Source organism: Spinacia oleracea, chromosome 6, assembly GCF_020520425.1.
Source record: "Spinacia oleracea cultivar Varoflay chromosome 6, BTI_SOV_V1, whole genome shotgun sequence".
Lineage (NCBI taxonomy): Eukaryota > Viridiplantae > Streptophyta > Magnoliopsida > Caryophyllales > Amaranthaceae > Spinacia > Spinacia oleracea.
In genome coordinates, this window is record NC_079492.1 from 147,956,554 (window position 1) to 147,975,146 (window position 18,593).

Here is an 18,593-nt window from a genome sequence, read left to right on the forward strand (position 1 = left end):
CTTTTCCACGTGTTTTAGGTAGGTATTTCCCCCCCGAAAAAAGTAGGTTGTTACCGGTGCTGGCTTAATCAAAAGCCATGATCATATGATCATATTTGCACACATAATATGCTTAACATTTAGGAAACAGAAATGAGCAAGTTATATTGAATACTTGGTAATGTTGAATTAGGAATACAAGGAACCCCTAACTAAATCTTAATATGAAAGGAACCCCTAACTAACATCCACTGACTAAATCTTAATAAGAACATTAAAAGACTTTCAGTACTTGGTGATGTTGAAATACACATTATACGATTCATCTTGCAACCCTAGTAAAGGTTCAAGAATATAGCTCCTTCTCGACCCTTTTGCCACGAAGCTCATCGAACTATAACTCTTGAGACCTTGGATCCACAGGAAGCTCACTGCCTCCTTATCCGGTGAATATGTGCAGTTTAGCCTCACGCCAGTGTCGGATTGAGTTTCCATTACTCCAGAATAGAGAAAACAACCATCTTTAGTTCGAAAAGAGACTGTTTCATTTTCCCCATTAAGTCCCTTAAGAACCACAAACTCAGCCGACCACTTAGAGTCGAGTGCACTGTAATCCGTAACTGTAATAACCCCATTAGCCGGCTCATGGGAACGGTATGCAAATACCGTTCCAGGAAAATCAAATGGCTCTAACATGACATATTTATCAATAACACTCTCTTTTCCTAAGATTTCCGACTTCAAAATGATCCTAAAAGTTGCTTGCACGTAGGACGAGTGATTTTGAGATTCAGTAGCTTGCATTTTGATAACTTGGTTTTGGTTCCTGAGGAAATACCTGATTCCTCGTCTATCTTGTGCAAGAGAAACCAGACGGGAGTTATAGTGAGACGGCACAGGGGTTATCCAATCTGAAACCGAATCCACGGGTCCTGTCTGGATATCGTAGTCTCCATTTGAGAGACCCGCGAGCAAGAAAGGTCCGTACAAGATTGCTTGAAGAGAAGCATACATTGGTCGATCATCTGTATAATAAGTCAATAAATCTGGTTAAGATCGAATAAAATGTCCTTACATTACATGGGAAACTTGGTATAAAATGGATTACCTTGTACTAATTCTGTTCTGAGTAACAGGGGAAACTGTAGTGCAATTTGATCCGCATTGCCCCAGATCCTAGATACTGATAGAAAATTACCTGCACGACTCAAGTTATTAGACAAGGTTCAAACAAAAACAAGTAATTACTAATTAGACAAGGTTCCAACTTATTTTGTTGCATGTTATTTCGTAGGGGTGAGGGGGAGCGATACCCGGTCAAAAACTAAGGAATCGGTACTGGAACCGATTAGAACCGGGTCCGATTTTTGGAACCGGTCCCGGAACAGGTCAAACCGGGTCCAAAAGTTTTGGAACAAGTACCGGAACCGGTTCACCAGGTACCGATTAGTCTTCACTTTTTTCATGTTTGCTTTAATTAACAATTGACTTAAAGCTGAATTTACATTTCTTCTTTTTCTCAAATAAACTATCAGCCTGATAATTTTAAAGTTGTTTTTTTTTTTGTCTAGATTCCTTCACCCAAAATAATAAATTAGTTATCATACTTTTTTAACTATTTGCATCCGTTTGTTACCGGGTACATGGTCCGAAAATAAATAAAGTAAGAGAATTTGAGTCGAAAGTTGTAAATGGTATGGGTAGGAAGGGTTAGAAAGTAAATTTTCATGCCAAAAAACAGTATTAAGCACAATATAAGGAACATTATAAAACGACTAAAATAGAAAATGTAAAGCTCATTATGAAACGGATGTAGTTATACCGCCATCAAACAAGACAAGATATGAATGCTAACCTGGGTTTGGTAAAGGCAAAGGATCTCCATTCAGAGAGGCTTTTAGACCACTCAAAGATGTCCAAGATGGAATCCGCAAATTCAAGGTTGCCGTCCCTGAACTCTGAATCTGGGAAATAAGGCTAATTAGAAAGTGTACTTCTTACCCTGCAACTACTATTAGCTACTAATCATGATTAATATCAAGGTAATTACCTCCTGGGCTGAAACTTTGATGTTCACTTTAAGGCTTGGATTCCATGAAACAACATTATCTACGACTTGGACTAGTGAAATTCGTGTTGATGCCCAATTGAGTGAGCTAGATATGTACTGAATTACATAGAGTTGAGGCACATCCCCGTCCTCTTCAAAGTATATGGAATCCCCTAACTTCGAGAATGACTCAATTCCTTCACAAAGCAATGGATAATAAGAAAGGTCAGATCAGATCAGAACAAACTTAGAGCATATTAGATGCACCCGGGTATACATTTTCTTCTTATATAGAAGGAGAAAATGTGATAGGGATCACTAATAGGCATAAAAATAGCTTTAGATGCACCTAAAGATGGTTGTGGGCCCGACCCGAGGCCAGATACGAAAAACATGGCCCGACCCGCCACGAATAAAGTACGGCCTGCGCACGAAGTCGTGGGCCGAGGGCCGGGCCTGAGGCGATTTATTGGGAAAAAACTCGACAAATCACACTAAATTTAATAAAAGTAGGTTTAGACACGACGGGTCGACCCGGCCCAGTACGAAAGCCCATGGGTTTGGGTCGGGCTTGGGCCCTGTTTTGAACTTTTTCAGCCCGTCCAAGCACGAAGCTGAGTGGGCCCGGCCCTTTTAGGCCCACATCCCATGGACTCGGCCGAAGTACGGCCCGGCCCACGACTATCTTTAGGTGCACCTAATAATTTTCAGAGCCACCTTAGAAGTGGTAACATAAATATATGTTTAGTCAAGAAACAAAGTGTAGACCTGTTCCATAGCAACACCAGAAGGAATCGAATGGATTTCCCCAACCATGCCGACTTCTTCCTTTGGAGACTCCATGACCTAAAGGTAGCATATAGATCATTACACCAGGTTCACTTCCTTTTTGTATACTTAGCACACCATTTGTAAGTGCTCTCTCATAATAATCTGCATAAGTCACTTCTTTGGTCCATCTAAACAAGTTCCGCGATACCTAATTAAGGACAAATTAAATGCCAAGAGAAAATTGTGTAAGATTATGTATCAAAATTTTCTGTATATTCAGAAGGAAAATAGAAGAATATGAATTGAAGGTTTTCATAAGAAGCAAGCATACCTTTAACATATTGTAGGTTGTACAAGATTCTTCATTCTCGTTGTGTAGGTTGTCACCTAACCTCTTTGGATCTTTCCTGGTAGCACAATCACATAACTTCTTTTTAAGAAACCATCATTTATTGGTGGCAAATTTGTCAAACATGATTTTTAGAGCTCAAAATTTGCGAGAAAAAACCTTATAAGTCAGTCCTTAAATTAAAATTATTTGCGAGAGATATCCTGTTCCACTTTTTGGCATTGATTTTTTTTCAGGCCTTTCACCATCACGTGCAGGTCACGTGTTGGCAAAGTTGGCTATATTCACCCTTTTCAATTCTCCCACTTTTCGGTATTCACTCTCGACTTTTGTTTTTAATTTTTATAGTTGGGAATTTTGGAGGAAGAAAAGGTAAGAATATCCAAAAGTGAGGTCATGTGCCCTGCACATGATGGTCAACAGCTGAAAAACGGAAGTCTATGTCGGAAAGCGTCTCATGTTGTCTCTTGCAAATAATTTATGTTTAAGGAATGACTTCACCCAAAAATTTATACAATGTCTTTTCTCGCAAATTTTAAACTATAAAAGATCTTTTTGGACAAATTTTCCTTTATCGGCCCGGCAAAGTAATAAGAACTTAGGGACATAGCAATACCAGAACTCGGAGACTGAAGTCCCCCCAGTTGCAAAACTATGGGTGGAGTTTACAACATCCAAGAAAAATGCACTTATCTCCTGTTCAATCAAATTGCAATTGAATCAGTGATAGAAAACCTTTCAATATCAACATTGTATATCATACTTGACTGAAAAGGAATTAGGGTTGCTACCTTATAAAGTTCATCACCAGTTACTTCATATCTCATTTGAGCACCCACAATAATTGGAATGTGGGTATTTGCATGAAAACCAGATATATAATCAGCCTTCAACATAAAGTATATAGACATTAATTAGTACTTTCTTAAGAATTAAGCACATTCAGAAGAATGGCAACATTTCCTGTATCATTTCTGTAAGAAGTATGCAAAGAAAACGACTGAACCGTAAAGATGGTTGCGGGCCGGGCCGGCCTGAGGCCCACCCGGAAAATCACGGCCCAACGTAAGGACAAAATTGTGGGCCGTTTTTTTGAAAAAAACACGGTAGGGGTGAAAGTTCGATTTTCGGTTTGGATTAAGGCCCAAACCGAATCCAAATCGAACTAATTCGTATTTCATTTTTTGAAACCGAATCCAAACCAAATAACCTTTTAATCCAAACCAAACCAAACCGGATTTTTATTTTTTAGTCCAATCCAAACCATAAAACCGAATTTTCATGGGCCTTTCATTTGGACCCTTTTTTTGGGCCTATATTATACCTGTTTTTAGCCAATTTTCAGGCCCTTATTATACCTTTTAGCCAAGTTCGGTTTATTCGGTTTCAGACTTTTCAGTCCAATCCAAACCATAAAACCAATTTTTTAAAAAATCTCAGTCCAAACCGAACCGAATAGGAAAAAAAAACCGAACCGAATTTCTTATTTGGTTTGGTTCGGTTCGGTTTTTTTCTACCAAACTCACCCCTAAAATACGGTAAGGCCCGGCGGTCCGACCCGACCCGACACAAAAGCATGCGGGTGTGCACCCTGTTTTGAACTCTTCAGCCCGGCTCAACACAAAAGCATGTGGGTCCGGGCCCTGTTTTGAACTCTTCGGCCCGGCCCTACACAAAAGTCATGTTTTGAACTTTTCAGCCCGGCCCGACACAAAAGTTTGTGGGCCTGGACCTTGTTTTGAACTTTTCGGCCCGACACGACACAATACAATGTGGGCCCAGCCCACGGCCATCTTTAACTAAACAGGGTATACAGAAATGACTGAAGAAAATTTATGTAACATGTCCAATTACCTTCATTGCAAGTATTCCTAAAAAGCATGGTTTGTCAAAAAGATGAGCTAGCAACAAGTGCTTAAGATTACCCTGTATGTAATAACTTACAAGTTAGTAAAATAAAACAGTACATTATTCAAGGAAAAGGGTGATTATTGATTTTGTTACTGACTAACCGTGTAACTAAACACCTGATACAGGACATCATTCATGCCACCAGTTTCTTCATTTAGTGACAACCAATGTCGTTCAATGCTGTACATTGCTACAACATACTGCACTCGTCTGTAAAAATAATCAGCCATCCATGTCACCATTTTAAGAGCTTCAGAATTCCCAGCAAGTCTATGCTGATCCAACAACCCTGCCATAATCTGCCAACGAAGATGAACAATTATATACACTACTTTAAATAGACCTGATCAACTATAGTCCGGCCCGCTGGTCGGACCCGATCCAGTCCGAAAAAGTGCGGGCTTGGATAGCCTAAAATATGCATCTTTAGACCAAAACCCAAGCCCGATCCGTAAGCCCGTTTCACCAGCACCAAATACAAGGATTTGGGCTTGATTTTTGTGTTAAAGTCCGACCTGGCCCGAATTCTGATCACCTCTGACTTTATAAGTACAGTTAATTTCTTGATTATGGACATTATGTTATAGATTAATTAGTACCTTGTGGATAGTATAATACGGGGCCCAGACGTCTTGTAAAGCTTCAAGTCTGTCAAAGAAGTGAGATGGAAATGCAGAAAGATAACCAGTTCCAATTGCATCCTGACACTCCTTGAGTGCCGTTACTAATTCTGTCATTTTCTTTCCAAGGGTGTCGTTGTGAGTGCTTGCCCACATTTGTGCCGTTGCGCTCATGTAATGCCCTTCATCATATATATGTTCACATAATCAGATTTCTCTATCTTTTGTTACAAATTAATGACAAACATGAAACATATACACAATTACACACTGAACTTCCGACCCGCCCCAGCACGAAAAAAGCACGGTCCGTCACGGGTAGGAAGTCCTGGGCCACAACTAAATATGGTTGTAGGGCCGGCTGGCCCGACCCGACCCAACAAGGAAAAAAGCATGACCCTACATGAGCATAGAGTTGTTGGCCGGGGCCGGGCCCGAGCCGCATATTTTTGGAAAAAGCACGGTAAAACGCGCTAAATTTAGTAACATTAGGCTTAGGCACGATGGCCCGTGGGCTCGGCCCAGCCCACGACCATCTTCAGCCACGGTCCGAGCCTGGGCTGCATTTTTTGGGGAAAAGCACGACGACACGGCTCGGCCCATCATGTCAAAGCATGCTAAATTTAGTAAAATTAAGCATAGGCACGAGGGCACATGAGCATGACTCAATTTTTGAAATTCTCTACCCAACCCGACCATTGCAAGCGTTTTTTGGCATGTGCTAGGCTATTCACAGGCACCATGCACAACAAAACACGCTACATTTAGGAAAATTAAGCTGAGGCACGATGGCCCGACACGAATGCCCATAGGCAAATAGGCCTGGCTCAACTTTTGAAATTATTGGCCTAGCCCGACCTATAACAAGCGGGCTTTCTATGGACCGGGCCGTCCAGACATGAGCCCAAATTCCTTCCCGATCCAGCCCACAACCATCTTTACTCAAAATTCAGAATCAAAATACCATCAATGATTATAGACATGCAATTATACTACAGTAGTAATGGTAAGAGAATTAATTTAGTGGACTGACCTACAAAATGACCACGAAGTTGAATAGAAGGCGCTTCCCATCCACCATATGAACTTCCTACAGTGGGCAACCCAGCTGTTTTTCTGAAGCTCCAAACCAGTCTATCAACATTTAACATCAACAAATACTCCAAATTTGTCTGTTGAGCTACACCATGAAATGAACCAGTCTCCTCTAACCTCACATTATGTAGTGAAATTTCTCTAAGAAAATTCCTGTTTAGCTTATTATAATGATCTGGGTACTTAATCTTCTGATACAGAGAATTCCAGCTAGATTCATCTTCTTCCCTAATAATTGTCTTAGGAAATAAACTAGACCAAGCAGATTCTTCACTTGGGGTCAAATGATCATGCTTTCGTGAGTTGCAAACTTCGTACCTCGTTGATTTCGATTTGTATAGATCATGAACATGATTACTGCATTCCTTACCATCACAAACTTGTAAACTATTGAGGAAAAACAGGGCAAATGCAAGAAGAAATTTGGTTGATGACAGATAACTGAGAAAACCCATTGTTGTTTTTGACCTTTGATTCAACAAAACTCAAGCATTATACAGAAGGGTCTCAAGTTCTAGCACTTGTATAGCATTAATAGTGTAGTAACTTTATTACCAAAAAAGGTAAAAGAACATGTGATTACTTCCTAGTTCAAGATCGTGAGACTTACTTATAGTAGAATGAGGACTTGAGTTAATTACTACTCAGAGAGTAGAAACATCATTTTCAAGTATGAAACTTTTGACTTGTGAGGGTATTAGGAAATATAGAAACTGAGTAAAGACAGGGAAGTTAGCTGGTAACATTAGGCATAGTGCTTGAAAGTGACTGTTAATTAATACCCGTAGTAATTAGTGGAGCTGTCAAAAACTGATATGATAACGGATAAGGACCCGAGAACAATTACTAGAGGTGTCTTTTGTTTTATGATATTGTAGTAAACAACTAAATTGTATACTAAGGATTATGTGACAATTAGTTGTTTGCAAAGTAGCGTTCGGTTACCTGTTATGAATTTATTTCAGATAACCAATACTTTTGGGTTGTAAGGATATTGACCCTAACCCATATCACTCATTGTTTTTATGATAGAATTCGACTAAACTATACATATAAGATTGATGGGATACTCCTCCTATCACCAATTGTTTTTAGGATAGAATCTCGATAGACTTATAGAGGGCGGCGTGCCCCTTATCAGGTATGTTTTTACAAAAACATATCATCCCCCACTAAACGACAAAATAGGGATAATACAAGCATTAAAACAGGTGTCATTTTTCAAAGATCAGATGCCATTTTTCAAAAACAGATGCCATATTTCAAAAACGGATGTCATTTTCCAAAAAAATTGATTTTGTCATTAAGCGTTTGTCTTTGGCCCATTTTGTCGTTTAGTGGGTGATATGTTTTTGTAAAAACATATCTGATATGGATTTGTACTTCCTCTTGAAAGTGACTGTTAATTAATACCCGTAGTAATTAGTGGAGCTGTCAAAAACTGATATGATCGATAACGGATAAGGACCTGAAAACAATTACTAGAGGTGTCTTTTGTTTTATGATATTGTAGTAAACGACTAAATTATATACCAAGGAGTATGTGACAATTAGTTGTGTGTAAAGTAGCGTTCGGTTACCTGTTATGAATTTATTTCAGATAACCAATACTTTTGGGTTGTAAGGATATTGACCCTAACCCATATCACTCATTGTTTTTATGATAGAATTCGACTAAACTATACATATAAGATTGATGGGATACTCCTCCTATCACCAATTGTTTTTAGGATAGAATCTCGATAGACTTATAGAGGGCGGCGTGCCCCTTATCAGGTATGTTTTTACAAAAACATATCATCCCCCACTAAACGACAAAATAGGGATAATACAAGCATTAAAACAGGTGTCATTTTTCAAAGATCAGATGCCATTTTTCAAAAACAGATGCCATATTTCAAAAACGGATGTCATTTTCCAAAAAAATTGATTTTGTCATTAAGCGTTTGTCTTTGGCCCATTTTGTCGTTTAGTGGGTGATATGTTTTTGTAAAAACATATCTGATATGGATTTGTACTTCCTCTTGAAAGTGACTGTTAATTAATACCCGTAGTAATTAGTGGAGCTGTCAAAAACTGATATGATCGATAACGGATAAGGACCTGAAAACAATTACTAGAGGTGTCTTTTGTTTTATGATATTGTAGTAAACGACTAAATTATATACCAAGGAGTATGTGACAATTAGTTGTGTGCAAAGTAGCGTTCGATTACCTGTTATGAATTCATTTCAGATAACCAATACTTTTGGGTTGTAAGAATGTTGACCCTAAACCATATCGAAAACATTGGGTTTTTCCCTACTATGTTTCGGTTAGATAACGATTACTATTCCGTATTAACTCACATGTTTTTTAAATAGCCATTGTTAAAAGAAATTACAACCCTATAATAGCTTCAAGTCTACAAAACGCAATGAGCATAATAAACATTATCCACTTATAAAAGGGTCTTTAACTCTTAATACATCTAACAGTAAAATCTGATGATCTTAAATTGATGTACTTCGTGCAATCACCAACTGATGTCTGTTGTACAGGGGGGAAAAAAAGTAATAAGCATACATCAGGTGAACCTGCATATAAAATTGGTGGATTATTCTACCTATCACCCATTAATTTAGGATGTAACTTTATTATATTTATATGTGGTTAATATTTTCTCTTGTATTGCCATGCGTATGGTCCGGTGAGTTTATCATGATATCAGAACTGATGTTCCTGGCCCATTAATAAAACATTAAAATCCAAGGAGGGAAGATGCAAAGAATTGAAGAATGCAAGATGGAGAAGAATTGGAGATTTTTTAGGAGAGCCAAGTAGGGGACATTTCACCACAAGTTGGAACACCAAAGGAGGCCCAACGAGGAAGTAGTTACCTAATCCAAAATGCAAGAAACAAGATGGGCTCACATATGTAGGGGAGTGTTAGAGAAAACTAACTCGCATGTAAGTTGGGAATAATTGTACCACATGGAAGAAATGGAGTTAGATTCACATACATATAAGATTCGCGGGCTACTCCTCCTATCACCAATTGTTTTTAGGTTGGAACCCTATTACACTTGTATGTGGTTAATCTCTTCTCTTGTGCTTGTGTATGGTGAGTTACTCTCATTATTGCCATTTAGTTTTAGTGTAGAACCTCCATTAGTCTTACGGTTTCGATTTCAGTTTTTCAGATATGTTGCACAACCCTCTAGCTCTAATGTGACATGGTAATGTTAAGCACCACAACGTCACAGGTAGGGATGGGCATGGGCATGGGCATGGGCATGGGCATAGGGCGGGTTGAGACCCATATCCAAATCCATATTTTTCACGTGGATCCAGACCCTTCCAGATCCATTGGGTTTGAAAATTTTAGACCCTTACCCAGATCCAATGGGAATGGTGGGTCTTGGTCCGAAATGGATATTAATATTTTATTAATTTAAACCTTTTTTGTCACTAAATTTGTTTCTAGGCTTTTAGTTTGACCATCATTTTTCAGCACTTTCGTGAATAAAATATCATAAGTTACTATATATTACTTCTCATACAATCCGATGTCTAAAATGTGCCTAAAAATAAGTCAAAATAATAAATTTTGTTTATTTTTGTAGAATAATGTAATTCTCCCTATCTTGGGAGGTTCTCCTTAGTGAAATATATATATATAGTAGTACAATCCTATATAAGTTTATGAGGAATTGTAATTCTAAGAGAACTCTAATTTACATAAAATCTATCTTTACTTAATATAAAAGATAATATTAACATATTATCTATCAATTTTAATAATTAAATGGGTTCATGGGTCGGATATTAACAAGTGGATCTAGATCCACTCCGAATCTAATATGTCTACCAAAATTGGAACCAAGCCCTAAAAAATGAGGTTGGTCCAACAGGGTCTGAGTCGGGTCATAGACCCATGCCCATCCCTAGTCACGGGATGACGGGACACGAAGATTTCAAAACCTTTCTTTTTTACATTGTATCATAACCAAATTCATGAACAAGGACGGATCCAAGATTCTAAACACGCACTATAAAAGAAACGGGAAAAAAAGGACAAGAATTATTTAAATCTTTGTTATTGAAAATTTTATCTCAATAATAACATTATTTTCATAGCTTAGATTTGGTTACTACAAACATCCTTCACTTCGAACCCAAAACCCGGATCATTAAAAGGAGGAGTAGAAAAGACAACATTGGAACATGTTTCATTAAGCCTATTAATAGCGTCACAACAAGGACTAGTTAACCATATCTTTTTCAGTTGAGCCGATGTTGTGAGATCTTCATAACATCCTGGTACATTTTTTATGTCATCAAAACACCCTGTATTCTCCAATGGTTGCACCTCTAGTCCGCTAGACGCTTCACCGCCGCGCACCACCCATTTCGACGACGATCCGACGTTCCATATCAACGCCATGACCATCACTATCAATATGTTCTTCATCATGATTATTTACTAATTTAATTAATTACTAGCTTTTCTTTGATTTTTGTGTATGCTTGGTTGGTGTAAAATACGAAGTAGTTTTATGGAGCATATATGAGATACAAGTATATGGTACAAGGTACATATATATAGTACATATTACATGGCATTAAAATTTTATATATTTTAATGTATAATATACTTGAATATATTGATTAATGGAAAGATATCATATATTATTTTATACATTTAAGGTTTAATATACTTGAATTTGATAGGAAACACATCCTATATGATTCTATTACATTTAACTATTTCAGGCATTATATACTTTAATTTGATTATAGGAAACAAATCATTTTTTTTTGTTGCGAAGGAATGAAATCATACAGTATATAATTCTATGCGCATGCAATTTGGAAAGATTGAGTAAGGTATCGTTTGATTCACCTAATATTATCTTATTTTATTGTCTCTGAACTTATCTTATCTTATTTTATACTATATTCGCTCCACAATACACGTAATATGGCTTTCACAAATTCTTATTTACATAGGGTATACGATAAATATTGTACACCAAAGCTAAAGTTGACGTGAAATGGTTAAAAGTTACCTTTAGATATGTAAAAGTTATCGATTTTTTAGTGATAATTTTTTTTTTTTAATAAAAAATATTTCTGCAATATCACTAATAATGTATAAAATTAATCATTTAACACTTTAAAATGTTTATATGTCAACTTTTTTTTATAATAATATAAAAGTTAAAGAACATTGGCTAAAAATTAGAGAAAACTAGGTAAAAGTTATGTTGTTGTACAATAAACTTATTGTACACCTTGTGCATACAAGACCTTTTGTATTTTTTTTCACGTATTTCAACACGTTTTTTTAGACATTAATATTTCTGAAGGCGATAAGTAAAAGTTAGAAAAAGTTGATATTTGGAATCCTCGCATTGATATTTAATAAGATATCACTTGACTATGTTTTTTTCTTACATAATGGTGGAAAAATAAAAGATTGTTAAAGTTGATTGATGAATAGTGCACAAATGAGAAATGGTGCGCATATGTATTGTGAAACGTATGTAGTATTAACTTATTACGTCTTATCTTATCTTATACGGAGTAATTCGTATTATATGGTATTATATTACTCCGTATCTTATTGGTTCTTGTGAAAAAAATACATTTTGAAGTTATTTACCTTATCTTATCTTATTAGAACTTAAATTATCTAATACTTCGAATTATCTTACTTTATCTTTGTATACCATAAATAATTGAAAGTAAGGTGAACTATTTAGACTATGGGTAGTACAAGTAATTTCTTATGTAATGATGTTTACAAAAGATTATTATCTCAATGTTTGCCACTAGACTAAGACAAAGACCGAGACCTCATTAGGGTGAGCATGGGTCGGGTACTCGAACCAATAACGTTATCGGATCGGGTGACCGATAATCAATAAGGCTAAAATTGATATCCATGAACCGAGCTGTTAAGTTCGGGTTCTCGTACTTCGGGTACCCAAACTTTTGGATCGGATATCGCCCGGGTACCCATTATGATATCCAATTGGAAAAAATAGACTTTATTACTATATTATTGTTATATCATTCAACACTAATACCAACATTAACACATGATTTTGACTACATTACTAATGAAATTAGAATTTACTCAAATTATACATTGATTATTAACATTTAGGATTTTGAGCTCTTGAGAAAAAATATTTAAATTGGGAAAAACTGAAAATAAGGGCTTATCGGATCGTTATCAGGTACCCGTTATTTCTTAAATGATATCCGTAACCATATCCAATAACCAAATTTCGGATCGGGTACCCTAACCAATAACCATATCGATTAGGGTACCCACTTTTTCGGAACGGATACCGATTCGAGTTTCGAGTTTTTGTTTTTTCGGATAATTTTGTTCAGCCCTAACCTCATAGGTTTGAAAATCTTCAAGATTTTGATATTAGAGAAAAACAGTATCAATAAGATTCTGATGGATTCGCTTTGATGTGAATATTCTGAATATCAAGTTTTCATATTTTTCAAGTAATAATTGTAAAAGAGTACGAGTATTAAATAAATCACTCACAAACTGCCACGTAATTTGCATTTACATCCTACAATATCCAAAATTGAATGACCGTATCACATTTGATTTCTAAACCCAATTTAATTTTATACTTCACTTCATTAAAAATTGCATTTACATCCTACAATATCAAAAATTAAATGACCGTATCACATTTGATTTCTAAACCCAATTTAATTTTATATACTACTCCGTTTCAAAAAAAATCTTTCCACTTACTATTTGTATGAAAAGTTTTGATTTTTGAACACATTTTTCAAAGCGTAAAAAACTTAATGAAACGGAGGTAGTACTTCATTAAAAATAAATACATACTATGTGTTGGAAACTTGGAATTAACAGATTTGGATGACTGGTAAAATGGGCCTGAGCAACCCCGCGAAGGAGGAGAATTTGGATCACTTATAAGTCCAATGGAAGTTCCACACTAAAATCAACTGACAATAGTGGGAGTGACTTCACAAACTTCACAAATTCTTATTTACAATGGGTGTACAATAAATATTGTACACCGAAGTAAAAGTTAACTCAAAATGCTTAAAAGTTAATTTTTATATGTAAAAGTTATCTATTTTTAAGTGATAAATTTTTTCATTTTAGTAAAACTTATTTCTTCAAAATTACTAACAATGTATAAAATTAATCATTTAACCCTTTAAAATATTTATCTATCAATTATTTTTTACTAATATAAAAGTTAATCAAAACTAGGTTAAAGTTTTTTAAAAAAAGGGTTAAAGTTATCTTGGTGTACAATAATTTTATTGTACACCTTGTGCGCACAAGACCTTTTGAACAAACTTATGAGCTGATATTTACTCTCCTCTTTCTCCAATGTGGGACAACTCACATGTGGACAATAGAAATTTTAACACTGGGTAATCAGTGGCGGAGCCAGGATTTTTTTTTGGGGGGTCGGCAGTGGCGTTCCCAGGATTTTTATAGAGTTGTGTCTGGTAATCCTTCCACAACACACAATATATTACTAAAGAAATGTATCGTCCTAAAATTAATCAATATTCATATTACAATTGTAAAAAATTATTACAATTATTTTCTATGATTTTCATATGTGTGGTGAAAACTGAAAAGAATAACTAAATTTAAGTTTAAATTCAAAACTCTAAGAGACCGGCTATTTCTAAGGACTGGTCTCTAAGGATTAGTACAACCTAAGAGATCGGTTCTACATAATAACCGATATCTTAGCTCTCAGCTATAAGGTTTTTTTTTCAATTTTTTTTGGGAGGTCGGTGGACCCCCTTGCACCTATTTGGCTCCGTCACTGTGCGTAATACTCCCTCCGTCCCTTAATACTTACACCGCTTTTATTTTCGAGTCCTCCCTTAATACTTGCACCGCTTCTATAAATGGAAATATATACCAATATTATATTATTTCTCACACTTACTTACTAACCCCACCTACACCCATATTCCCTACAAAAAATCATTAAAAATTCACACCCCCACTCACCACTCTCCACCTCTTACACATTTCCCACTAACTATATTAAAAAATACCCCACTATCAACTAACACCCATTAAATTAATAAGTCAATTCAAATGTCTTAAACTCAGCAGCGGTCAAACCGGTGCGAGTATTAAGGGACGGAGGGAGTACGAAGTATGATGTAAGCTATAAATATAGCCCACACATTTATGGTATAAAATCTTGGTAGATAATGTGTAAGCTATAAATAGTGGGAAAATCACCTTTTGATCACCACAAATCATTATTGAAAGACACATAACTCACTCACTCACTTGCTATTAAACCCTAGACTTATTGTAAAGAGAAAATGACGACAACAAAGAAGAACATATTAATGGTGGTGATGATGATCATGATATGGAACAACATGGGATCATCATCATCCTCTACATGGGGGGTGCACGGTATTAAAGTATACCCCTTACCCAAACCAATAAATTCGTGTGTATGTAAAGGGTGTTGGGATAATATAAAAACAGATCCAGGTTGTTATGATGGACTCAAAATGTCTGCACAAATTAAGAAGATGTTTATATCTTCTGATTGTTGTGTTGCAATAGATTGGTTGAGTGATGAATGTTTTAAGGTTGTGTTTTCTACTCCTCCTTTTAATCAACCGGGTTTTTCTGATCGGGTTAAGGAACATTGTCAACGCCGTCGATGTTGATTAATGACATGATTATTATCATCTATGATTGAGAATGTTTCCAATGTTAAGAGTTTTCAATTATGAATAAAACTTTATTTTGACTACATTTGGTTATTTGGACTTTATTTTTTGCTTCATACTCTCTCCGTTTTTGTTATTCCTCAAGTCTTATATGCAGTGGCGGAGCCAGAATTTGTAGGTTGGGGGCGAAAAATTTATAAGTTGGGGGGCGAGAAATTTACCTCAAAAATGTTAACATTTTATAAATATGAGAAAAAAAAAAAAAAAAAAAAAAAGTAGTTTTGCTCAAGATGGGAGTTGAACCTTGTATCTCAAAAGGTTGAAATATGCTCCTTTGACCACTGGAGCAAAGGAAATTAATAAATTATTCTTATAGTTGATAATAGATATTGCACATTTTTCAAATCTTTGGGGGGATGGCTGCCCCTACCAGCCCCCCATGTCTCCGCCAGTGCTTAAATGTGACCAGCCACACCATCAACTTGATGATTTGACGTGTTCACACTTATAAATAAGCCCAATGCATTTAAAGTCCAACGCGTTGGTTAATGGAATCTAAAAGTAACACCACCATAAAAAATAAAGTAACGCTGGTCTATACAATGAACCTCTAACATGAAACTGCAAAAAAACAAGAAAAATAACATCGAATACAATGTATAAGTAACACCAGCATAGTAAGTCAAGTAACACTAGTTTATACAAGAAGCCTCTAACGTGAAATTGAAGAAACTACAATAAAAGAAGGAAAGTAACATCAAATATAATGTATAAGTAACATCGGTATAGAAAGTCAAGTAACACTGCAGTCAATAATCTTCTCCACAATAGTGAGTCACACCATCAAGTTGATAGAGTGGCTGGTCACACACAAGACGCGTTGTTTATTATTTGTATCACTTGCATGGACACTAAATTTCAGGTGACGCATGTAGAAATAATATTTAATTATAATTATGCAAGTGTAGATTCTTATTATAAAAGTACAAGTGGAGGGAATAAAGAAATTAAAGAATAAGGACTGATGGACCAAGCCTTTTGGAGGGGTGACTGGGTGAGGATGGGGGTGAATCATACTACCATAGATTAAGGGAAATATACAGAAATAAGAAGTGGAGACCAAATGTTAGGAGATAAACTATAAAATAATGAAGAACCTTTCTAAAAGAGGAAGTGGTGCAATGAAATTGGTAAGTGATTGTAATTAAATAAAAACGCAGGGAGTATTTTTTTATTTTTTATTATGAAGTATGGTGGATGTATCTATTTCTAGTGTGCATCATTGGGTCTCAAATAATCAGACCCTAATTCTATAAAATGGGGCGTATAGGGTTTGGGTCGGGTCCTGAACCCCTACACATCCCTAGCTGTCGAATGGGGTTAGATATAGCCATATAGGTAATCTACCACTTGGGCAGTTGGGTGTAGAATACAGACATTGTATGTGTACATGTTCGTCAATCGATTATCATCAAGCAAACAAATCAACAATTCCACCATTTTGTGGTAATTCCTACTCCCAAACAGACGGCAAAGTTCGAACTTATAACTTTAAATTCACAAGGTAAATTCTCCACTATATTCATCAACTTTCCTTGATTTCAATTATGTGCCATTTATACATCCAATTTTGAAGAACAACACAACTAGTTTTTGCCCATATATCCCTCACTATAAACGGGCTTAACAATTGAGCAATCCGAAACGGACCTCAACTTGCCCAAACTCACAAATTGGCCAATGCATATCCACATGAAAAATAAGCAAAGAGAATCATAAAATAAGTGGGCCGTGGGCTGCAGTTGTTTTATAGACCCAATCTGGGATATAGGGTTGACATCAAAAGACAACCAATACTCCGTAAGTACGAAGTACGGAGTATTTTATCTTGAAAGTACAAATACTTACTCCGTATTGTTTTATTATCTATGCTATTATTTTCCTTAATTCTCGTAATTTTAGTCAAACGGATACTATATTAAGAGACAAAGGGAGTAATTGAAACTCAATTGTTAGTAGTACTAGACATGGCAAACATGTGGGATTGGGTCCATTTGGTCTCGGGTTTAATTTGGTTTATTAAATTGTTGGATCAGGTCTGGTTTTGATCAGGCCACCAGGTCAATATCTGATTAGTTCATGTCGGATCGAATTTTTTGGGGCTAGATTGGGTTTTTCGAGCTAGATTAGATTTTTCAATTTCGAGTTATGATCGGGTAGGTTCTCTTTAGGTTTGGTCTTTTATTATGATTATAATTTAACAATGTTTCTAATATAACAATAAAGGGTTAAACGTTTACGATATGTGTTTAAGTATGAGAGTCAGGGTAAACGATAAGGGTAACAGTTTCACTTTTTTCACAAGTTAATTTAGGGGATTCTAGTCTTCTACTAATTTATGAGGCTATGATCGAGAAGATGAGACATAAAACATGCACAAATTTAACTATTGGTAAATTTTAGTTGTTCATATCGAATTGGTTTTGGCTCTACGTTCGCATCAGATTCAGGTTGATTCAAAATTTACAGTTATTTTTGTTTGAGTTACTTCGATTTTGGGTGAACATGGGTTTGCTTACTCCAGTTCAGGTCGACTCGGGTATTTGGTCATTTTTGCGTCAAATCAATTCCGAGTCGGTTTCGATTTTGGATCAGATCAATTTGGATTTCTAGTCGTCGTTTTGGGCCAAATTAGGAAACGAATCATGTAAGCTGGATCAGATTTTCAAATCCTCGTCAGTTTTTCCATTCTACTTGTTACCCACATATGAGTTGTAAGAAACTTGAACTTTTATCGACAAAAAACATCAATTTGAGCGGGTTTTTTTTTGTCCGGATGAGAGATAAGGACATCACAAATTATATATGGAAAAGAGAAATTCGAACAATATATCGTACATTAGCCACCAATCTTTATTACTAGACCAAGATCTATTGATATTTGACCTAACTTGTTTGACTAGCAATAAGTTTATATTGAGTTATTAAGTAAAATAAGTTGTAGGACAAAACTCAAAAGAATGAGCAAGATACTATAATAGGGTGGTTAAGCACTTAAACATGTGGATTTCACGTGGGGGAGCATAAAGAATGACCAAGT

General features: G+C 36.0%; 1 protein-coding gene across 1 annotated transcript; it reads right to left on the minus strand.

Annotated features, from left to right (window-relative positions):
* Positions 1–264: 264 nt before the first annotated feature.
* LOC110781155 (uncharacterized) lies at positions 265–7,272 on the minus strand. Its single transcript, XM_021985390.2, has 12 exons — positions 6,714–7,272; positions 5,660–5,862; positions 5,162–5,359; positions 5,004–5,075; positions 3,941–4,036; positions 3,766–3,845; positions 3,132–3,207; positions 2,798–3,008; positions 2,030–2,226; positions 1,835–1,943; positions 1,088–1,177; positions 265–1,004 (listed from the first exon to the last, which is right to left on the minus strand). Exons 1-12 carry the CDS (start codon positions 7,228–7,230, stop codon positions 265–267), a joined length of 2,589 nt encoding a protein of 862 aa, XP_021841082.2. The 5' UTR covers positions 7,231–7,272.
* Positions 7,273–18,593: the final 11,321 nt, after the last annotated feature.

Bases quoted from the DNA above. Each gene is read 5' to 3' on its own strand.
- LOC110781155 (XM_021985390.2), bottom strand. From the start codon at position 7,230: ATGGGTTTTCTCAGTTATCTGTCATCAACCAAATTTCTTCTTGCATTT. The intron at 3,009-3,131 runs GTATGCTTGCTT...GTCCTTAATTAG, and splicing joins CAACCTACAATATGTTAAAG to GTATCGCGGAACTTGTTTAG. The intron at 1,944-2,029 runs GTAATTACCTTG...CTTATTTCCCAG, and splicing joins TCAAAGTTTCAGCCCAGGAG to ATTCAGAGTTCAGGGACGGC.